This window comes from Thamnophis sirtalis, unplaced genomic scaffold (assembly GCF_051295495.1).
Source record: "Thamnophis sirtalis isolate CommonGarterSnake01/CBP01778 unplaced genomic scaffold, rThaSir2_p1.2 scaffold_2, whole genome shotgun sequence".
Classification (NCBI taxonomy): Eukaryota; Metazoa; Chordata; class Lepidosauria; order Squamata; family Natricidae; genus Thamnophis; species Thamnophis sirtalis.
In genome coordinates this window covers 46,118,382-46,136,953 of record NW_028261382.1, presented here as the reverse complement: position 1 = coordinate 46,136,953, position 18,572 = coordinate 46,118,382, and the positions used below count along the sequence as shown (strand labels likewise).

General features: G+C 46.0%; 1 protein-coding gene across 1 annotated transcript; it reads left to right on the top strand.

Annotated features, from left to right (window-relative positions):
• The first annotated feature begins 880 nt into the window (after nucleotides 1–880).
• Nucleotides 881–18,359, top strand: TSGA10IP (testis specific 10 interacting protein). Its single transcript, XM_087705304.1, has 8 exons — nucleotides 881–1,515; nucleotides 4,436–4,593; nucleotides 6,867–7,585; nucleotides 9,770–9,986; nucleotides 13,443–13,607; nucleotides 15,332–15,431; nucleotides 17,089–17,213; nucleotides 18,214–18,359. Exons 1-8 carry the CDS (start codon nucleotides 1,366–1,368, stop codon nucleotides 18,257–18,259), a joined length of 1,680 nt encoding a protein of 559 aa, XP_087561430.1. The 5' UTR covers nucleotides 881–1,365; the 3' UTR covers nucleotides 18,260–18,359.
• The last annotated feature ends 213 nt before the right edge of the window (nucleotides 18,360–18,572 follow it).

Below are 18,572 nucleotides of genomic sequence, written 5' to 3'. Positions count from 1 at the left end.
GTGGCCATTGCATTATCAACCTTGTGAAGCTCAAAAGTAGCACTGTGCTTGCCAGATTTCTTGCCTTTCTTAGCAACTTTGAATTATGTTGGCCTTGGATAAAGGATTTAAATTATATTTTTCATGAACTCTACAGGGAAGTGTGGGGCAAATGGCTATTTTTCTGTTTTAACGTTTCATGTAACTTCTTGGGAAGAAGTAAAGAAATAAATGAGGAAAAAAATAATGCACTGATCCATCCTTTTGTGATCCCTTTGTGTTGTTGTTTTAAGTGGCATTGTAGTTGATTGTTCAAAGGTCCCCAACCCCCGTGCCAGTACTGTACCAGTCCATGACCTGTTAGAAACTGGCCTGCACAACTGGAAGTGAGGAGTGGGCAAGCAAGCAAAACCAACCCGTCCAGGTCCATGAAAAAATTGTCTTCCACGAAACCAATCACTGGTGCCAAAAAGCTTAGCGACTGCTGGATTAGAGGTCTCAAATTTGCTGTCTGTAAGCCACACCATCTCTTTGAGTATTTTTTTTCTTTCAGATTTTAACAACCTTGCTCTCTCCGTGCTGATTTTGAAAACAAATTGCCTGCCCATTCCGAACGGAAAACAAATATTAGTATTCTGGTTCATGGAAAACATTGCCAGCTATGTCCCCAAATTTTAAATCACCTTTCTCTCTTTCTCAAAATCCAGCTTTCCTAATGAGGACCATAGCTAGACTGCAGAAATCAAGAGAGCAACATAGAATTTTCTGTATCTGTGAGACCCAAGCTTGGTTTAGATTTTTGCAACCCAGACCTAGGTTAGATGTGAATAAGACTCTGTTGTTTTGATCTGACTTAAAAGTCAGGCTTGTTGTTTTATTTCTTTTTTATGTATTTATTACATTTTAAAAACTGCCCACAGAGAGGTTTTCTTTACTGATTAGAGCAGTGTTTCTCTACTTCAACTTAAATCTGGATGGATGTCAACTCCCATGCTGGCTAGGGAATTATGGGAGTTGAAGTCCGCACAGGTTTAAATGAACCCCAGTAACACTGGATTAGTGAAAGACCTATCATTTAAAGCGCACCAAATATCCCACTGAGCTAAAACTTCTGTTTGAGTCTCCTCTTAAAACTCATCATAGATATAATAACCGGTATATCTTTCTTTTCAGGGCCTGAGTTCAACCCTGTGACACAGACTTGAGGTACAAGGCCCAGCTAGACTTCAAATCTTAGCAGTGGTGTTTCCATGCCAACGTCCAGCCTGTCCTGTGTCTTGCCTTTATTCCAGAACCCACTGTGTTGGCTGGGCTTGTTCTGAGAGAGGACCAGTTGCTTCGGTAACCAGAGAGTAGCCAGGACTCTTCCATGTTGTCGTGGGCACCATGTTGAACCCTCATCGCCAGTCTGTGCTGACCAATGCATGTATCAAGCCCTCGGTGGACCCCATCACCCGGACCCCTGGCACCATCTATGAACCAAAGGGGCAGGTCCGACTTTTGGGTCTGCTTTCAGAAAACACTCCGTCGCAGCAGGTAGCTTGGGTTGGCCTGACACCACTGCCATGGGTTATGGGTCCATCCCCTGAAGAAAACTCTTATCTTAACTAACCAGTTGAATGAGAAGAGCAGGCAGAGCCAGGGTGGTGGTGGAGTAAAGCAAGTCATCAGCCTAGAATTGTTACATTTCCATAAACGATCTAAACCCAAGTCCTCTTAAATTCCGAAGATCCTTATCTAGTGCCACTTTAGTACTGACATTAGTTTGACTGGATTCTTATCAGTGGTGGGTTTCAAAAATTGTTCGAATCTACTCTCTGGGTGTGGCCTCCTTTGTGGGAGTGGCTTGCTGCTTATGTGACTGGATGGGAGTGGCTTGCCGCCCATGTGACCGGATATGATGCCGCCCATGTGACCAGATATGATGCCGATGACATCAGAACCACCTTAAATTACCTCACACACAGCACTGGCATGCATAAGAATATGATGTAAACTTGTTTTTTAAAAGGCATCTTTGGTTTGCGCTAAAACAACTTCAACACACGCAATGTTCTGATTGCACCACAAACACAGTAGTCATCCTTACCTTTCACAGAGGCACTGAGTTTTATAAATAGGAGCATGATAGTGTAGAATAATCATATCCAAGGACCAGTGGTGGGTTTCAAAAAATTTTGGAACCTCTTCTGTAGGTGTGGCCTGCTTTCCGGGTCCACTGGTGGAACCTCTTCTAACTGGTTCGGTAGATTTGACGAACCGGTTCTACCGAATAGGTGCGAACTGGTAGGGACCCACCTCTGATTCTTATGTACGGCTTAAGCCATAAATCTTAACTGAAACTTTACCTATAGTCCCGATTTTTCACGCCTGACACTAGCAACGGAAGGATCTACCCACTGCATTAAGCTTTGGCAGGGGCAAGGAATAGCCAGAGCACCTATGAGAGGCTGTCCAATCTCTTTTAAGAAAAGACTGGACATTCACCTGTCTGGAATGGTATAAGGGCTCCTGCTTGAGCAGGGGGTTGGACTAGAAGACCTCCAAACCCCTTCCAACTCTTATTCTATTATATCTTCCTAAGCCTACCTCTATTGATAGCCATCAAGTCCCCTCTTTTTCTCAATTAAGAGTTTTATTAAAATTGTCATCAAAGTAAGCCGCCCAGAGTCACCTTGTAGAGGTGATGGGCAGCATTGACATGAAACAAATAAATAGAAAACCCTAAGATGCAAATAAAAATCAACGGGGAAAATGAAAAAGGGGAAGAAAGGTGTAGGTGTAGGGAAAGAAAGAAAGAAAGAAAAAACACCATTAACTCCCAACTTCTTCCTGCAGATTAAAATACAGAATAAAATTGCAGCCCCCGCATTTCCCTTTACCAATTTAAACAAATACTGAGTTTCTATAGCAACAAGCCATTCATCAGCAAGTGTTAACGTCAAGAGTTCATTGTTTTTCTGTCTCGAACACAAGAGTCCTGAAGTGGTTCCCAAGTCGAAACAAAGATGGATATGTTCTTTTCTCTTAATTAAAGCAGCCATGCCATTTTGTTCTCCATCAATTCCATTAATGCATTTTACAGAAGCTTTTCATTAAAATATAAGACACTGCAAAGAGACATACTGATCTCAAGCATTATCCTCATTTTTGTTGTTAGTTGCGAAGTCGTGTCCAACTCATCGCGACCGCATGGACCACGTTCCTCCAGGCCTTCCTGTCCTCTCCCATCCTCTGGAGTCCATTGAAGCTCATGCCGACTGCTTCGGTGACTCCATCCAGCCCCCTCCTTCTCTGCCGTCCCCTTCTTCTTTTGCCCTCCATCGTTCCCAGCATGAGGCTCTTCTCCAGGGAGTCCTTCTTCCTTCTCATCAGGTGGCCAAAGGATTTCATCTTCAGGATCTGGCCTTCTAAAGAGCAGTCAGGGTCCTCATTGGTAGACCAATTATAAAAGTACTTTAGATAATTGATCTGGTTCATGTCTGCCTTCGTTCCTTCAATTTCTATCCTAACTACAGGTAGTCCTCGACTTACAACAGTTCATTTAGTGACCGTTCAAGGTTACAGCGGCACTGGAAAAAAAGTGACTTATGGCCATTTTTCACACTGATGACATTTTCACTGATGGCATTTTCAAAGTCACGTGATTTAAATTCGGATGCTTGGCATACTTGTTCATGCTTATGACCGTTGCAGTGTCCCAAGATCATGTGATCCCCTTTTGTGACGACCTGACAAGCAAAGTCAACAGGGAAACCAGATTCACTTAACAACCAGGTTACCGACTTATCAACTGCAGGGATTCATTTAACCACTGTGTCAAGAAAAGTCGTAAAATGGGGGCAAAACGCACTTAACAAATGTGTCACTTGGCAGCTAACTTGTAGCGGCCTTGGATCTTGGAGGTCTTCTAGTCCAACCTCCTGCTCAAGCAGGAGCCCCTATTCCATTCCAGACAGGTGGCTCTGTCCAGTCTTTTCTTAAAAACCTCCAGTGTTGAAGCACCCACAACCTCTGGTGGCAAGCAGTTCCAGTGGTTAATTGTCCTCACCGTTAGGAAGTCTCTTCTTAATTCCAGTTTGCTTCTCTCCTTGATTAGTTTCCATCAGTTGCTTCTGGTCCTGCCTTCTGGTGCTTTGGAGGATAGGTTGCGCCCCTTCTTCTTTGTGGCAGCCCCTCAAATATCGGAAGACTGCTATCATGTCCCCCCTAGTCCTTCTTCCCGTTAGATTAGGCAAACCGGAATCCTGCAGCTGTTCTTCTTATGTTTTAGTCTCCGGGCCTTTAATCATCTTAGTTGCTCTTCTCTGCACTTTTTCCAAAGTCTCAACATCTTTTTTGTAGTATGGTGACCAAAACTGGATGCAGCATTCCGGGTGTGGCCTTACTAAGGCTTTGTAAAGCAGTACTAATACTAAAATTGCCCAAGAGGAATAGCATCTTTCTCTTTCCTTAGGAGGACTACCTGGATGCTGGCGATGGAATGCTCATCTGTATGAAACGTGCTAAGAAAAAAGCCCTTCGCCCCCTCTTCAAAGGCTGCTGGGAATCCGAACAAGAGGTCCCCGATGTCAGCGAAGCCTCAGATGCCGACCCCGATCAAGACGTAAACAGGCGAGTGTGGCGAACGCTTTCTCTGGTTTTAATCCTTTTTGAAATTGAAGTGCTGTCCGTGACCATTGAGGATTGTGGATCCTCCTGGAAATCAAAGCCAATTCCCAAGAGGTTGTGCAATCTATGGAAATCTATGACAAAAGCTCAGTCTGTGCGCAGGTCTGTGTAATGCAGGGGTGAAATCCAGCAGGTTCTGACAGGTTCTGGAGAACCGGTAGCGGAAATTTTGAGTAGTTCAGAGAACCGGCAAATGCCACCTCTGGCTGGCCCCAGAGTGGGGTGGAAACGGAGATTTTGCAGTATCCTTCCCCTGGAGTCGGGTGGGAATGGAGATTTTGCAGTATCCTTCCCCTGCCATGCCCACTAAGCCATGCTCACAACGTCCACCAAGCCACACCCAACAGAACCGGTATTCAAAAAAAATTTGAATTTCACCACTGGTGTAATGTTTATGTGCGAAAGACAGCGGGCGTCAGGGTGAAGGACTGCTGCCAAGAGAATAGTCAGATAAGAGACAGCATAGCCCTCAGATGCATAATGGATGGATAAAGAAGCTCAGAAGGGACCCTCCCTAGTTTCTCAGACTGTAAAGGAGGTGGGTGACCAAATCTAGATCTATGGAAAAAGCTCCGACTGCAGGTATCTGTAAAAGATCTTGGGAGGCAGCAAAGAAAACACTGCTTAAGAACGGTCAAATAAGAGGCAGCATACCCTCAACTGCATAATGGATGGAGAAAGAATCTCAGAAAGGACTGTCCCTAGTTTCTCAGGTTGTGAAGGGGGGGGGGATATAGATCTATGGACAGAGTTTAAACAAGTATTTTGTAATGGTATGTGGGAAGACCTTGGGAGACGGAGTGAAGAAACCTGCCCAGTAATGGTCAGATAAGGGAATATAGCTCTCAGACAGGGCAAGAGGCTCAGAAGGAACCCTCCCTAGTTTCTCAGGCTGTAAAAGAGGAGAGGGGAAGAATGTAGATTTAGATTTAGATTTAGATTGCTTTTATTTATAGGCTGCCCTTTTCCCTGAGGGGACTCAGGGCGGCTTACAACCTATAGGGAGGGGATACACGTAATGACATATACAGACAGTACACAATTAAAAATAGAAGCAACATTCATTCATCATTCGGGTGGGGACGGATCCCAATCTTTAACCCCAGGCCTGGCGGGATAGCCAGATCTTAAGGGCTGTGCGGAAGGTCTGGAGGGTGGTGAGGGTACGAATCTCCACGGGGAGGTCGTTCCAAAGGGTCGGAGCTACTACTGAAAAGGAATAGAACTTTCACAGGTTGTGCAAAGATATATGGGGAACACCAAAGAGATATTGCCCAGGAATGGTCAAATAAGAGGCAGCATAATGCTCAGATGTGTAACAGGTAGGCCGAAAGGCTCAGAACAGACCCTCCCTAGTTGCTCAGTCTGTAAAGACCTTGGCAGGTGGGGCAAATAGATGCTGCCAAGGGAGCAGACAGATAAAAGACAACATTGACCTCAGCTGCATAATGGATGTAAAAAGAGGCTCAGATGGGACCCTCCCTAGCTTCTCAGACTGTAAAGAGAGGGGAACAGAATCTAGAGCTACGGAAAGTGTTCAGAGCGTGTCAGTTATGTGGGAAAGACTTAGGGAAACAGAACAAAGAGACTCTGCCCAGGAACAGTCAGATAAGAGGCAGCATAGCCCTCCACTGTGTAACAGGCAAGGCAACAGATTCAGAAGGGACCTGCCCTAGTTTCTCAGGCTGTAAAGGAAACGGTGGGAGAGTTGTACTTTCAGACTTGCACGATTCCGTCAACGTGATTTTACAATACTGCAGAATTAGCCAGGAGTGAACTGCTCTGAAGTCTGCTACCGGTTCGCTTCGTTAACGGTGTGCTGCGCGGGCACATGTGCGCCAAACTCGTGCTTTGCACACAGGGGCTACCGCGCAGCGATGAAAAAGGATTAAGAAGCCTTTTCTTGAGTCTGCAAAGGTAAATAGAACAGCGGGAGGGGGGGGGAGACACTGTGCCATGCGATTTAGATTCGCTAGAAAGCAGGATTTCCTACCTTCTAGTGAATATAAATCAGTCCCACAGCTGATCGTTGGAACTACTAGTTCGCCCGAACTGGTAGCATTTTTTCCCCATTACCGGTTCGGGTGAACCGATCCAAACCGGTAGCATTTCACCCCTGGAATTAACTCCCCTGTGTGTTTCTTATCTGGTTTACCCTGTGAGGCTCACCGCCGGTGTGAGGATCTGGGTCTGATTTTAGCTCCACTTCCCCCTAGGCACCTGGAGGCTACCCCTCTGGAGCAGAGCCATGAACCTCCGCCTCCCGAAACCCCCAAAATAGCCTCTCGCCAAGGTTCCTTCCCCTTTCACTGGATGTGGGAGAGTTTTTCCATCCAAGGCCAGACCATCTGCCAAGACCAGGTTTTGGATAAGACCAAGAAGCTGACCTTGCCACGCACTGCGGCTGCCCCGCCCCGGGAGACCCCTTACAACCCTGACGCCATCTTGGGCTCCCCAGTTCCCAAAGAGAGCCTCTGCTTGGGAGTCCGCAAGTCTTCCAGAACTCCCGAGGTCCCTTGCAGCAGGCCCCAGAGGTACTTGCCGCATATGGCCTTGGTTCCTAAAAGTTCTCTCCTGCCCCTCTTCTGGAAGATGGAAGCCCGGTCAGAAGCTCGGAAGCGGCAGCTGCGCCGGGAACGTCGCCATTGGTTGCACCTCACCCAGCAGCTCTTGAACCTGGAAGCGGGGCAGCGCCCCTCGCGAGAAAAACATCTCTCGTGCGAGGAGTTGGAAGAAAAACTCCGAGCGGAGATGCTCTGCTTAGCCACGGAGCCCGAAGAGCCCGTCCCTCAAAAGGAGAAAAGGAAATCCAAGACCCGCAGCTCAACTCCCAAGGAGGAGCTGACCTTCAAGCCGGTCATCAATCAGAAGGTGCCCAACTTCAAGCATCTGCAAAAGCGCTTCCAAGAACAGCTGGAGCAGAAGAAAGAGCAAGGTGGGTGCAGGAGATCCTCGCGGGCAAGCAAGGAGCTTGTGAGGGCCACACCTGGTGAGGGGAAAGGAGGCCAGCAGCCAGGTGAATGATAGTATTAGCATTAGACTTACAATAGTAATAGCAAAAGCAGCTAGACTTATATACCGCTTCACAGTGCTTTGCAGCTCTCTCTAAGCAGTTTGCAGCCTTTTGTCCTCCAACAATCTGGGTCCTCACTTTACCGATCTCAGAAGGACGGAAGGCTGAGTCTACCTTCAACCGGTCAGGATCGAACTGCTGGCAGTTGGCAGAATTAGCCTGCAATCCTGCATTCTAACCATTGGGAGGAAGGGAGCAGGGAAGAAAGGAAAGAAGGAAGAAGGGCAATAGCACTTAGATTTATATACCACTTCACAGTGCTTTCCAGCTTTCTCTAAGCAGTTTACATAGTCAGCCTCTTGCCCCCAACAATCTGGGTCCTCATTTTACTGACCTCGGAAGGACGGAATGCTGAGTCTACCTTCAACCGGTCAGGATCGAACTGCTGGCTGTTGGCAGAATTAGACTGCAATCCTGCATTCTAACCACTGGGAGGGAGACAGGGAAGGAAGAGCAATAGCCCTTAGACTTATATACCGCTTCACAGTGCTTTCCAGCCCTCTCTAAGTTTTCAGAGTCAGTCTATTGCCCCCAACAATCTGGGTCCTCATTTTACCCATCTCATCAACCTTGAGCCAGTGAGATTCGAACTGCCAAACCTCTGGGCAGGTGGCAGTCAGCAGAAGTAGCCTGCAGTACTGCATTCTAACCACTGTGCCCCCTGTTCTCAGCTTACTTATGCCGTAGTGGCGCGGTGGATAGAGTGCAGTACTGCAGGCTACTTCTGCTGATCACCTACTGCCGGCAGTTTGGCAGATCAAATCTCACCAGGCTCAAGGTTGACCACCATGAAGTGAATCAGTTCAGTTGTTAAGCAACTTGTAGGGCCATTGAGCAAATCTGGCTGCCCACATTGGCTTTGTCAGGAGTCAGCTGGGAAGTTTACAAGTGGTGATCACGTGACCCTGGCACATTGCAACTGTCCTAAATACATGCCAATTGTCAAGCGACCAAAGTCTGATCACATGACCACGGGGATGCTGCATTAGAATAGAATAGAATAGAATAGAATGTGGAAAAGAGAATAGAATATAGAATAGAATAGAATAATAGAATAGTAGTATACAAAATAGAATAGAATAGAATAATAAAATAGTAGTATAGAAAATAGAATATCGAATAGAATAGACTAGAATAGACTAGAATAGAATAGTAGAATAGAAAATAGAATATAGAATAAAATAGAAAATATAGAATAGAATAGAATGTAGAAAAGAGAATAGAATAGAAAATAGAGAATAGAATAGAAAATAGAGAATAGAATAGAAAATAGAGAATAGAATAAATGGAATAGAATAGAAAATAGAATAGAATAGAAAATAGAATAGAATAGTAGAATAGAAAATAGAATATTGAATTGAGTAGAATAGAATAGAAAATAGAATGTGGAAAAGAGAATAGAATATAGAATAGAATAGAATAGAATAGAATAGAATAGAATAGAATAGAATAATAGAATAGTAGTATAGAAAATAGAATAGAATAGAATAATAGAATAGTAGTATAGAAAATAGAATATAGAATAGAATAGAATAGAATAGTAGAATAGAAAATAGAATATAAAATAAAATAGAAAATATAGAATAGAATAGAATGTAGAAAAGAGAATAGAATAGAGAATAGAATAAAAAATAGAGAATAGAATAGAAAATAGAGAATAGAATAAATAGAATAGAATAGAAAATAGAATAGAATAGTAGAATAGAATAGAATAGTAGAATAGAAAATAGAATATGGAATTGAGTAGAATAGAATAGAAAATATAGAATAGAATAGAATGTGGAAAAGAGAATAGAATAGAAAATAGAGAATAGAATAAATAGAATAGAATAGAATAGAGTTGGAAGGGACCTTGGAGGTCTTCTAGTCCAACCCCCTACTAACCATACACCACTTCAGACAAATGGCTACCTGACATTATTCTATTCTGTGAAAAATGGTCATAAGTCACTTTCTTCCGCGCCGTTGTTATCATCAAAACAGTTGCTAAGTGAGCTGCTGTACGTCGAGGGCTGCCTGTACGTCCGTCTTCTCTACCTTTTCCAGGAAAACTGACTGTCTGCAAGCCGTTCCGCCTTCATTCCAGCAGCTCTCAGCCTCTTTCGGAGGACGAGGAAAAGAAAGACCAGGAAGATTTATTTCAGGACTTCCGGCGGCTTTGGAGCATACACTGGAGGGCGCAGTCTTGTCCGGATTTTGAACCGTCATTGGCCCCTCAGGTGATTCCCAACAAGACTTCTGATAAAAGGCAGGAAGCTAACAGGTAGGCATGTGGGTTGCTTTCAGTGTTCTTTCAGCAAATAATTCTGGGGTTTTCAAAAGTGGCGAATATTTATAGCTCAGGTGTAAGATGAGGGCAAAGGTTTGTTCTCCAAGCTTGTGGGTTGGTTTCCAAACGTTTCGTTACCAGGCTAGGTAACAATAGCAGTAGACTTATATACCGCTTCATAGGCCTTTCAGGCCTCTCTAAGCGGTTTACAGAGAGTCAGCATATTGCCCCCAACAATCTGGGTCCTCATTTTACCCACCTCGGAAGGATGGAAGGCTGAGTCAACCCTGAGCCGGTGAGATTTGAACCGCTGACCTGCTGATCTAGCAGTAGCCTAGCAGTAGCCTGCAGTGCTGCATTTAACCACTGCGCCACCTTGGCTCAACAAGGCACCCAAAGTCCAGACAAGGAACAATGGATGGAAACCGACCAAGGAGAGATTCAACCTAGAAATAAGGAGGAATTTTCTGACAGTGAGAACCATCAACCCATGGAACAGAAGTTGCCTTCAGAAGTTGTGGGAGCTTCATCCCTGGAGGCTTTCAAGAAGAGACTGGACTGCCCTCTGTCAGAAACGTTATAGGGCAGTGTTTCTCAACCCTGGTGACTTTTAAGTCCTGTGGACTTCAACTCCCAAAATTCCCCAGCCAGCTATGCTGGCTGGGGGATTCTGGGAGTTGAAGTTCACAGGACTTAAAGTCTCCAAGGTTGAGAAACACTGTTATAGGGTCTCTTGTTTGAGGGGGGAGGGGGTTGGACTAGATGGCCTACAAGATACTTTCCAACTCTGTTAATCTGAACTGGGCATGGCTAGTCTAGTGAAGAACCAAGGGAGACAGGATAGCAGCCTTCCAATATTTGAGGGGCTGCCACAGAGAGGAGGAGGGGATCAAACTATTCTCCAAAGCACCCGAAGGCCAGGCAAGGAATAATGGATGGAAACTGACCAAGGAGAGATTCAACCTGGAATTAAGGAGAAACTTTCTGACAGGGAGAACAATCAACCCATGGAACAGAAGCTTCATCCATGGAGGATTCCAAGAAGAGACTGGACTGCTCTCTGTCAGAAATGGTGTGGGGTCTCCTGCTTGGGCGGGCAGCTGGACTAGATGACCTACAAGGTCCCTTCCATCTCTGTTAACCTAATCTAAACATCTCCAGCGGAGTTTAGGGGGTGTCAGTGTCAGGATCCATCAAAAAACCCATAACAAGACTCACAGATGACCCATCGCAATACTTGGCACACCCACACCTGAATCGTTTATAAAAAGAAGAACATCAACACTGACATCCCCTAAACTCCGTGGAAGACGTTACCTAGCCTGGTAACGAAAAGTTCAGAAAGCAACCCACAAGCTCGGAGAATGAACCTTCGCCCTCAATCATTTGGGGTATATTAGACCAGTGGTCCCCAACCTTTTTAGCGCCGCGGACCAGTCAGCCTTTGATAATTTTACCGTGGCCCGCTGAGCGCGCGCAGGGGTGGAGGGGCGTTGTTCGCGACGACACATTGATTGTTTATATATCAGATTGTTTTGAGTAACGTTAATAGAGATAGTAGCACAAAATACTATAAGGCCATATCCACGTTTTTTCCTTTGGTGTTTTTTTTAATCCCTTTGGCGTTTTTCAGCATTTTTGCGCTCAAAGGCATGTTTTCCAAAACGCCAGCATGTTGAGGGTATGGCGTTTTTTGGGGAAAAACTTGGCGTTTATTCTGTCATAGAAGTCTATAGAAGTGAAAAAACGCCAAGAAAAAAGCCATGTGACTTTTAACTGGCATATTTGCGGGCATTTGTTATTCATTTTTTTTTACTTTTGGACAAAAGTACTTCAACTCTCAGTATGTAAAATACTCTTACATGCTTGGACTTGTAGTCCAGGGGCTGAGGAACAGATCCCAGAAGATCTTATTCCTGAGACCCACTGGGATCTGAACTTATTAACTGTAGAAACCGGCAGCCGGCCACAGGGGAGAAGGCCAAAAATGTACTGACCCATTTTTTGTGTATTTTCTTTTCTTCTCATTTCAGATAGCGTAGCACAAACTGCGCCTACGCAAGGCTACGCTACTATCGCTGTCTACGCTAGCCCTACGTAGCTGCGCAGGCGCTCTTAGGTTTTTTTCAGGAATCGGCCAGCGCTGAAGCGCTGAAAAGGAATGAGAAGGGCGGCGCTGGACACAGGGGGGCGGTGGGCCGCTGGTGACGTCAGAGTGCCACCAGCGGTCCAGTAACACCCCTTGTGCCAGTTAGCCCTAATTTGCATACAGAAAGAAACTATGGCCCCCGGCCGCTGCAGCGATCATGGCCCCCAGCCGCTGCAGCGATCATGGCCCCCGGCCGCTGCAGCGATCATGGCCCCCGGCCGCTGCGCGGCCCGGTGCCAGGTACTCCACGGCCCGGCACCGGTCCGCGGACCGGGGGTTGGGGATCACTGTATTAGACGAATAAAAATAACAGCAGTGAAAACTACAAACTTGTCAGCTGAAGAACCTAGGTAGAAATTGTCTCTACCTGGATCCGGGAAGCTAAAATGAAGATTTTGCTTTGCAGTTCAAGTTATTGAATGAATTTCAGCAGTTGGGTTAACCCACAAAACTCAAGCATTGTCTGGGTAATAGTTAGCTATTACAGGTAGTCCTCGACTTACAACCACGATTAAGCCCAACATTTCTACTTACTAAGCGAGACATTTGTTAAGTGAGGTTTGCCCGTTTTATGACCTTTCTTGCCACAGTTGCTGAGTGAATCAGCTGAATTTCATGGCTAAGGTGGATTAGAACTCACAATCTCCTGGGGATTGATCCACAGTCTCCCAAGCTGGCTTTCATGGCTAAGGTGGGACTTGAACTCAGGGTCTCCCACTGTCTAGTCTAGTGCCTTAACAACAAGACCAATCAGGCTTCATTGCAAAATGAATTGTAAGTCGAGGACCAGCTGTGTTGGCATCTCCCGTCTTCGTTCCTGTTCTGACCGAGGCTTCCCAAGAGCATGAAGCCACTCCTTGTTGTCCCAACAAAAATCCCTTTTATTAATTGACCGAATTCTGCTCCTTCACATCCAGCAGTCTTTCTAAGGAGGATTTACAGTCACAGACCTTATCTGGCTTGGAGAGCTGCCAGGCCCATATCTGGCAAGGAGTCTCAGAGAATCACAAACCAATGAAGCGAACTAATGGTCTCCTGCAAACTCCACTCCCCTTCGCTCTTCTTTTATTTCCTCTGGGAGGGGCCATTCACCGTCCACCTGTGGCCTTCCTCCCAAGTCGACCCCTGTTCTTTAGCTGTTCCCTTCCTCTGGCAACTCAGACTCCAGGACTGGCCCATGTTCCCCCCCAACCTCCTCACTTTCCGAATCTGCTGCTTGCTCCGCTGGCCTCTTGACAGGCCACAACAGTTCCATTCTTGGAGCATTTCCCCATGGCGTCAACTCCAGTCTCTTTGTCTAGGTTGCTTTTGCTGGAATGGGAACGTCGAGAACAGCAGGAGAAACACCGGGCTGAGCTGCGCAGATTGAAGGCGCAGCACATGCAGCGGGAAGTGGCCAAATGCTTGGCAACTTACCGTAATAAAGCATGCTCCGTGTCGGTCGAGAGAAGGCGGGAAGAACTCAAGTGAGTATCTCCACTCCCATCCCACCCGCATCTTCAAGACATCTCTCCACTTGCTGGATCAAGATGCTTATTTTGGTGCCGGGATGGGAGACCACCAGCAGATCCCGGCAGGGAAGCTAGGAAAATTAATTGAAAAATTAGCTCAGATCCAAAATGGAGTGGCCAAAAACCTATAGGAATAGATCTTTGAAATTCAAGAAACAAATGAACTGGCAGAGAAATTATTCTACAAGGGTGGGAGGCTCATACATCACCTTGAAAAGAAAAGAAAAAAACTTTTTAAAAACATTTTTGAAATATTTATTAATGGACTGGATTTATGTGACTACAACTACAACTAGTCATTTATGTGACTACAGCATGTACAACTCTGAGCAGCCTTGCAATAAAATTTATAAATAAAATTTGTAGGCTTTGTTGAGCAATAGCAATAAGTCTTATATACCGCTTCACAGTGCTTTACATCCCTCCCTAAGCAGTTTACAGAGTCAGCCTTTTGCCCACAACAATCTGGGTCCTTGTTTTACCGACCTTGGAAGGATGGAAGGCTGAGTCAACCTTGAGCCGGGTGAGATTCGAACTGCCAAATTGCAGGCAGCTGGCAGTCAGCAGAAGTAGCTGGCAGTAATGCACTCTGACCACTCTGCCACCATGGCTGTTAAGCCGTGGTTTAGTGGCAGTGGTGATCTTATATTCCCCAGGTAGCCCTTGATGTAAGCCATTTATTTAACGACCGTTCAAAATTACAACGGCACTCAAAAAAAACAACCATTCCTCGTACTTAAAACCATCACAGCATCCCCATGATTAGGCACTTGGCAGGCATGAATTTTTGATGGTTGCTACATCCCAGGGTCACTGCTGACTGCTCTTTGGGTCCTTCCCAGCCAGCTTCGACAATTGGAAAAAACTGGATTTGCTTAATGACTGCACACGATTCGCCTGCATACCCAACCTGTATTTACTTAGTTTATTGGGTTTAGATGGCCACCCATCTCACAAAATACGACTGTAGAGTCATTTATTAAGTTTATATGCCGCTCATCGTGCATTCTTTATTTTTTTCTTTATTTCCTTGTTTAAAGCATCCAAACCCAGTTCATTGATTAAGTTTGTAGATTAACAAGAGTTGGAAGAGAGCTTGTAGGTCATCAAGTGCAACCCCCATCCCACCCCCTCCACCCAAGCAGGAGACCCTACACCATTTCTGACAGATGCCAGCCCAGTCTCTTCCAGGGATGAACCTCCCACAACTTCCGATGGCAACTTCTGTTCCATGGGTTGATTGTTCTCACTGTCAGAAAATGTCTCCTTATTTCCAGGTTGAATCTCTCCTTGTTCGGTTTCCATCCATTATTCCTTCTCTGGCCTTCGGGTGCCTTGGAAAATAGCTTGACTCATTCTTCTCTGTGGCAGCCCCTCAAATATTGGAAGATGGTCTCATATCTCCCCTGGTCCTTCTCTTCCCTAGACCAGTTCCTATAACCGTTCATCGTATGTTTGAGCCTCCAGTCCCCTCATCATCCTGTTTGCTCTTCTCTGCACTCTTATCTAGAGTCTCAACCTCTTTTTTATAGTGTGGTTGTTCCTGGATGCTTAATAGTGAATAATTGGATCTAGTTTACTTTGGCTTGGTGCAAACATCTTTCTGCTCCCGGCCTGATGCTGCATTTTCAGATGGTAGAGGGATATCCATTTAGCTCTTCTTTCCATGTCCTATATAGGAAGCAAGAGAAACAGCGCATGGAGGAATACATGATGCAGCTGCGGGAGATGCAGGATCGTGTAGAGAGCCGCCCGTATCTGTTTGAGAGAGTCATGCAGGTGTGTGTGGTGCAGGACCAGACATCGTGGGTGCCAGCTGTGGAGTTAAATACCCTCTTCAGCCCTGCTTCCCTGGGCAAAACCCTGCCAGGGTGACAGTCCAGGGAGAATCCATACCAGTAGAAGAGAATATTTGTAGCTCAGGATTGAACAGTTGGGGTCCTGGGTGTTCTCTGAGCTTGTTAGTTTTCCTCCATTCGTTTCATTATCTGACTGGGTAACACCATCAGTGCGAAGGAGTGTAGGGTTTACTCCCTGTTTATATGCAATAGCTTGCCCTGCCAGTGTTGATTGGCATATTGTTTTCTTCTAGGTAGAAGAAGAAAACAGAATTTCCACCAAAATTGACAGGGCAAGCCACCGTATATAAATAGAGAGCAAATCCCACTCAATTTCAGCAATCAAGCTCAGAGATCTCCAAAGACAACACAGTCGTCATTCTCCTCCTCTTCTTCTCCCTCCTCCTCCTCGACTCCCTTCCCTTCTAACGCTGATGATGTTCCCTAGTTTGGGTCATGAAACATCTGCAAGAAAATCATCAAGCTCAGACTCCCTAGTTGGGTTCACACATCACACTCAGTTTCCAACCAAGAAAATGTCCCTGCAACCTCTTCCCCTTTGCAAGGCATTTTGCAAGCGTGCCCCCATGTGCTTTCTTTTTTAAAAAACTTTTTTTTGTTTGTTTATGCAAACATCACATCTTTGCAACACATTACACTTCTTTTACATATCTGTTGTGATTCTTTTATCTGTACATGTTCTGGCTCCCCTCCGTCCGGTAATGAATGCAGACACAGGCTTAGCTGTTTGCCACTCTTTATTCACAGCAATTATAATCCTGTTGGCTGAAAGCCCAGACACGACTCACTGGCAAGACGTTGGCAGGAAACCCAGACTCCAACAGACACGGGAACACAAGGCAGACCAGACAAGGAGTTCTCCAGATTAGTACGAATGGTTGTGTCCTGCAAAAGGACTCCTCCCAAAGTCTCTTCTTATATACTCTCTTAGGAGGGGCCAAGCCACAACCACCTGGGCTTGATTATCTCTTATGAGTCTGTCTCCGTAACTGCTGCCTCCGTTTCTCCGCCCTCCATTGCCTGGCGTCAGGGACAAACTCCCTTTGATCTTCCCCATAGCTCCATGCCTCAGGCGCCTCCTGGTGGCCAACCAGCCTCTCTGGTCTCTGCTCTGAGTCTGAACCCTGCCCAGGGTCCTCCATATCTTCCACAGCAGACTCATAGGGTTCCTCGCTATAGGAGTCCATCGGCAGCTCCAACGGCTCCTGCTGGGCCATAACACTACATATATATGCATTTATATTATTTCATACATTTTTTTTCATTCTGTATATAACATTCTATATGTTCTATGTATAACAACCTTTATTACATTTGACTTGTTTTGTATCCATTTCCTATTATTTATTTGCTGCAGTCTATTTCGTATTTCTACCTTTTAATCATTTTCCGGTTTTGTAGTTGTTTTTTTAATTTGTTGGTCTTTCTTCCCATGTGCTTTCAAACTGGCAAAAGCGATATCTAAAAGATCATCTAGCCGTGCCGCGAACGTGGAGTTCTGCTCGGTTTTTGGTAACGCTGCTGCCTTCGGTACAAACATCCATCCAACCCTCTCTTTTCTTTTTCTCCCCCTCCAGACAAACGCCCGCCAGGCCGTGGAGCGCCGTTTCTCAAAAGTGTTGGCCGCCCTGGGCATCGACGAAGAGATGCTCTGGAAGCATGCCGCTCGGCAGACTTTTGGCCAACTTGGCATCAAAGACATGTAAGGCTGCTGGAATGGAGGGGCGGGGTACAGCCCTGCGAGGTAGTCCAGACAACAAAACCCAGTCAGGAGAACGTGTTCTGTCTTTATTGTAAGACTTAGTCGGTTGGATACCCGTGCTTCGCTATGGAACTATGTGATCGGGCTTGATAAATTGACAGTTAAAAATTGAGTAGTTACGATTGGCCTCTCCTCTTCCCTTGTCTCCCTCAGGGAAGCCTCCGGAGGGCGAAAAATGACTGAAAATCAGCTGGCTGGCGCGCGCATACGCGCTGCAGCTGACAGGGCAACACCTCACGTGCCCTCAGAAATGGCTCCACATGCCACACATGCCAGAGGTTTGCCATACGGTCCTAGGATATTTCATTTTTCTAGTACAGGGGATGGGTGCTAACTTCTTTCAGGGAAAAGGGAAGCAGACAGGACGTTCAGTCTGTGGCTTTCCTGCCAGTCTCCGAACGTCATTCCCACATAGGTCAAGTTAAAGCTTCCCTTCGCACATAGATGCTAGCCGTTCCCATCTCTAGGGGGCGGTGCTCATCTCCGTTTCAAAGCCGAAGAGCCAGATGTCTCCGTGGTCATGTGGCCGGCATGACTCAACACCGAAGGCTGTTCCCTTCCCACCAAAGGGGGTCCCTATTTTTCTACTTGCATTTTGTCACCTGTTTTCGAACTGCTAGGCTAGCAGAAGCTGGGAAAAGGAACGGGAGCTCACTCCCTTACGCGGCGCTAGGGGTTCGAACTGCCGAACTGCCGACCTTTCTGATCGACAAGCTCAGCGTCTCAGCCCACTGAGCCACACCGCCTTCCTACATAGCATTAATCAAACTGAGCTCATGCTCATGGAGCCAAGGGAAGGTGTGTGTTTTCCCCCTAGCGATCATGCCCTTGATGCTTTGACTGCCACGCTTAACTTTCCAATCCCGAATCAACCATTGGACTCAGGTGCTCCTTTCTCCAATACCTGGGAGCTCCAACCTGTGATGTTTGTTGTTTCCAGATATCAGAGCACCGAGTCCTTAGAAGACTTCCAAAGCTCGATCTGAGAGGAAGAGAGGATGGATAGAGGAAGTTATTTGGACCTTTGCCTCCTGAGCGTGTAATCCTAGACCATCTAAAAATAAATCTTAACGTTGAGAAGCAAAAGAGCCCACCTTGCCTTTGTTCACTCATGCGTATCCCTTCAACCTGGTGGGGAGCAGCATTCGTAAGGCTGCAGAAAGGCTGCCATCAGCTGCGTCCCTCATCCCTAGGCCAGTCTCGGCCAGAATGTTGTCTTGTAGCCACACAGCTCTCCTGCACAAGATGACTTTTGCTGTTAAGTGTTGTTGTTGTTTTTTTTTAATCAGGGCAAATTAT